We start from the raw sequence: 5,366 nt of genomic DNA on the forward strand, positions 1-5,366 counted from the left end.
GAATGTGAAGCTGATGATGTGCCCTGTAAACTTTCACTCAATCCAAAATAAAAACCTTAAAAAAAAAAAAAAAAAATGGAGGTGCAATCTTGGCTGACCTGGACAAAGAAAAAAGAAAATTACTCATGCAGAACCAATCTTCAACAAGGCATTGCGCTCTCCAGGCACTCTCTTAACGATTTCCGGGATCATGCTGAACAGCAGCACATTGTAGCCCAGCAGCCGGCAGCTTGGCAGCATGCTCATGAACATTCATCTGGATACTTCAGAACTCAGGACTCTGCATTTGAGAATCTTATTCTTCCAGTTTTACCTCGCCTTGACTCAGAATGAAAGAAATAGTGGTAATGAAAGTGACTTGTAATTTCCGATGGCAAAGCTACTAACATTTCAGAATTTTGATGAACTTTAATATTTTTTGCTTTTTAAGAGAAAGGTATATGCAAGCAAAAGCATCAAGGTATCCGAGAGCGCTGGACACTGTATCATCTGATACATGAGGACATGTCAGTGCTGCTTGTGACCGGAACTCCTTGGTAATGCAGCTGACTGAATCAGACTCTGCTCACAGAAACTCACTGTCTGCCCTTGCATGTGGATGTGAGCAGATCATGTCCTCAATGGACTGTCAAAAATCACGTATACTAATTCACTTTAAAGAAGTGAGGGTGCTTTTGAACAGTGTGAACCAACTGGCTTCAAGTCACACTCATATTTGCTGTTTATAGATTAATGTCTGTGAACCTTTTGAATTTATAGTCAAATATATCATCCTGAAATATTCTTTGTGAACCCATAACTAGTTCCCCTAATCTCAATTGAAAAACAAAAGCAAAAAACCCAAGATAAGACTAAATAACCCATCAGTCTTTTATAAACAGATGCCACTGTAAATGATATGACTAAATGCTATTAAAAACAATTAAACAAATATAAAAGAACATTTCAAGAACTATATTGAAGTATAGTGCTGTCTGTGACAGGATAATATTCATGTGCTTACAAGGAAGACCAGTTAATACCACTATTATCCAAGTTTACACACTAACTACTAAAGTCAATGATGATGAAATTGAAGAATTCTACCAACTTCTTTAGTCTGAAACTGATCAAACATGCAATCAAGATGCATTGATAATTACTGGTGATTGGAATGTGGAAATTGGAAATAAAGAGGAAGAATCAGTAGTTGGCATATATGGCCTTGGTGACAGAAATGATGCTGGAGATCACATGATACAATTTTGCAAGACCAATGACTTCTTTATTGCAAATACCTCTTGTAAACAACATAAAAGGCAACTACATACCTGGATCTCACCAGATGGAATACACAGAAATCAAAATGACTACATCTGTGGAAAGAGACAGTGCATGATGTCTTTTAACACAGCTCAATATCATCAGCCAAAACCAGGCCAGGGAAAGACTGAGGAACAGTTGCTTATATGCAAATTCAAGCTGAAGTTGAAGAAAATTAAAACAAGTCCATAAGAGCCAAAATAAGACCTTCAATATATCCCACCTGAGTTTAGAGACTATCTCAAGAACATATTTGATGCATTAGACACTAATGACTGAAGACCAGAAGAGTTGTGGGATGACATCAAGAACATCACGCAGGAAGAAAGCAAATGGTCATTAAAAGGATTGGAAAGAAAGAAAAGACCAAAATGGATGTCAGAAGAGACTCTGAAACTTGCTCTCCAGCTAAAGCAAATGAAAGAAAGGAGGAAGTAAGTACAAGAGTTGAAAAGAAAACTTTCAAAGGGCAGCTCAAGAAGACAAAATTAAGTACTAAAATGAAATGTGCAATGACCTAGAGTTAGAAACCCAAAAGAGAAGAACACATTCAGCATTTCTCAAGCTGAAAGGACTGAAGAAAAAATTCAAGCTTCAACTTGTAATACTGAAGGATTCACTGTAAGGTAAGCACTGGACCGCAAGGTCAGTTTGAATTGCATACTTATGGATGTAGTAGCTCAGAATACCAACTGAGAGGGAAGAAGTCTTCATCCTACCCCCCCTGTACACAGGGTAGATAGGGATAGGCAACTTAGACATTGGCTGCCTAAAATGGGGGGCTATAAAGGCACGAAGTGACTGGCTTACAAGTTTTCAAGAGGGAGTTTAGTTTCAGAGTGTGCGGAGGAAGGGAGAATCCCCACTGAATAGTTTTCATCCTGTCTAGATGGGTCTGGTGAAAGGAGATGGGGATAAGATTCTAACGATTCAATAGTGAATAATTATTATCATGACTAATTGCGACTGTAACAACTGTAAAGGTAGAAGTTTTGTAACAAAAAGCAGGGAGTAGTTAATCTCTTACAATCCAGGAACAAAGGACCCTAGGACCATCAAGGGAGAAGAGCATGAGCGGAATGTGGGACCCTATCCAGAGAAGCAGCGACACCAGAGATGGAGGCAGAGATGATGACATGGAGAAAGGGAGCAGCTAAGGACACTAGACTGATGAAAGAGAAAGACTGTGTGCTGGTGGCCAGTAGGTAGGTTTGTAGAATGTGTCCTTGAGTTATTTAAATGATTGTATATTCCTGAGTGTTTTTGTGTACATCAAAAACAAACCCCCCCAAAAAAACCCCAAAGGGAATAGAAGCAAATACTGTTGAATGGTGATGCATGGAGGGGATTGGAATCATTGCAATGATATGACATATGATAGGATGAGTGCAAAACTGATGTTCTCCCATGTAAACTATCACTCAATGCACAATAAAAGCTTTAAAAAAAAAATCTGTGGTTTTAAAAAAAAGAGCCAATGGTTCTGAAGGAAGAATTCCTGGCTGCAAAGAAAACACTAGTGGAAAACAGGGCTCCAGGAATTGATGGAACACAAACTGAAATCTTTCAACCGGAGGCACTCACTCTTCTATGTCAAGATATTTGAAGACAGCTACCTGGCCAACCAATTGGATGGCATCCATATGTGTGCCCATTCCAAAGAGAGGTGACTCAATCGAATGTAGAAATCATCAAACAGTATCATTACTATCACATGCAAGTATAATTTTGTTTAAAATAATTCAAAAATGTTTGCAACAGTACATCAACAGGAACTTCCAGAAACTCAGGCCAGATTCAGAAAAGGACACGGAACTAGGATTACCACTGCTGATGTCAGATGAATATTGGTTGAAAGCAGAGAATTCCAGAAAGATGTTTATTTGTGCTTTATTGACTATGCAAAGGCTTTCAGTTATGTGGATCATGACAAACTATGGATAACACAGTGAAAAATAGGTATTCCAGAACATTCAGTTGTACTCATGAGGAATCTGTACATAGACCAAGAGGTAGTTATTAGAACCAAACAAGGGGGCACTGAATGCTTTAAAATCAGGAAAGATATGTGCCAGGGTTGTATCCTTTCACCATACTTACTCAATCTGTATGCTGAGCAGATAATCTGAGAAACTAGATTAGATGGAGAATCATATTGAAGGATGAATGATTAACAACCTGCAATATGCAGATGATACAACTTTGTTTGCTGGAAGAGAAGAGGACTTAAAGTACTTACTGATGAAGATCAAAGACCAAACATCCTCACAACTGGATCAGTCAATAACATCATCATAAATGGAGAAAATACTGAAATTGTCAAGGATTTCATTTTGCTTGGATTCACAATCAACAGTCATGGAAGCAGCAGTTAAGAAATCAAACAACGTGTTGTTGTTGTTTAAATGCCAGGAGCAGAAAGCCTATTGCATTAGGCAAATCTACTGCAAAAGACTTCTTTAAAGTGTTCAAGAGCAAACATACCAGTTTGAATACTAAAGCACGGGCCTGACCCATAGTATTTTCCATAGCCTCATATGCATGTGAAAGTTGGACAATGAATAAGGAAGACCATAGAAGAATTGATTCATTTGAGTTATAGTATTGGAAGAGAATATTTAAAATACAATTAACTGCCAGAAGAAAACACATATCTGTCTTGGAGGAAGTGTAGCTAGAATGCTCCTTATAAGTCAAGATGACACTTTGTCTCTCCTACTTTGGATATGTTATCAGGGGGGACCAGCTCCAGGAGCAGGACAGTTGTTAAGTGGAGTAAGTTCAGAGGACATTAAGCTTAGTTTATTGAAGGGTAGGAGACCTGTAGTGGATTATGAACTGGGCTGCCAACTGCAAGGTCAGCAGCTCAAATTTACCACTTGCTGCAGAGAAAGATAAACTGTTCTGCTTGTAAAGATTTACAACCTCGGAAATCCTATACAGGGTCGTTATGAATCCAAACCAACTCAACAGCACACAACCACCACCACCATTCATTCTGGAGTCCTGGAATCCTGGTGTGGCGTAGTGGGATAAGCACTGGATTGCTAACCATAAGGCTGGCGGTTCAAGCCCACCAGTCGCTCCTTGAAATCCTATACAGGGTCACTATGAGTCAAAACTGACTCAGTGGCACTTAACAACTACAACAAAATGGAGGGTCAGTGAAAAAAAGATGGATTGACACGATGGCAAGACAAGAGGTTCAAACTTGGTAACAATTGTGAGGATGGCGCAGGATGGAGCAAATATTTCATTCTATGTTCCTAGGGTCGCTATGAAGGAGCTCTGGTAGCGTAGTGGTTACGAATCGGGCTGCGAACCTTAAGGTCAGCGGTTCGAAACTACCAGCTGCTCCACGGGAGAAAGATGAGGCTTTCTACTCCCGTAAAGATTTACACCCTTGGAAACCCTGTACAGGGTCGCTATGGGTCAGAACTGACTCGACGGCACTTAACAACAACAACAGGGTCGCTATGAGTAGGAACCAACTCAACCGTACCAAACAACAACAATCATTTAATTCCATTTTCACACGAACTTTTTGACGACCCCTCTACAACTAGTGAAGATGCAGAGGCTGGATTTGAACAAGACCTAGGCTTCCTACGCGCGGAGGCCTTAGAAAACTTACCTTCCTTGATTAAAAAGAGGCCACCCAGGATCTGTGACAGGGGACTAGCAAGGGACCTTCCCGCAGGTCTTCTGCGGGAGGGACAGGTTAGGCACGAAGAACAGAATGCAAATGGAAAATGAGCAGCCCAGGGCACACTTATTCCTAGCCCATCGAACTGCCAGACAGTGGGTGCTCAAGCGTAGCCGCTGGTCGCGCGCCTTTAAGCTTAGGCTAGGGGCGAGTCCAGCACGCAGAGACCCCGCCCCGGGGCGTGTCCTCCGGCGCCCCGCCCCCAGGGCTGGTAGCCGAGGCCCCGGGAGACGGCGCCCGCTCTGGCTCGGCGACCGCTCGAGTGGCAGCGGCGTTGGTGGCTCTGCGTGCGCGGCACGTCCTCTCTCCCGGCGGCTGCCCCGAGCTCCTGGACACACGTGGGCGTCACGGCAATGGC

General features: G+C 41.8%; 1 protein-coding gene across 1 annotated transcript in view; it reads left to right on the top strand.

Annotated features, from left to right (window-relative positions):
- Positions 1 to 5,366, top strand: part of FZD9 (frizzled class receptor 9) — a 145,554-nt gene that overhangs the window by 138,270 nt on the left and 1,918 nt on the right. Inside the window, exon 5 of the mRNA XM_006859837.1 lies at positions 5,215 to 5,346. Within this exon, the coding sequence (XP_006859899.1) occupies positions 5,215 to 5,346 (132 nt within the window). The remainder of the gene's footprint in view (positions 1 to 5,214; positions 5,347 to 5,366) is intronic.

This window comes from Chrysochloris asiatica, unplaced genomic scaffold, assembly GCF_000296735.1.
Source record: "Chrysochloris asiatica unplaced genomic scaffold, ChrAsi1.0 scaffold00034, whole genome shotgun sequence".
NCBI classification, from domain to species: domain Eukaryota; kingdom Metazoa; phylum Chordata; class Mammalia; order Afrosoricida; family Chrysochloridae; genus Chrysochloris; species Chrysochloris asiatica.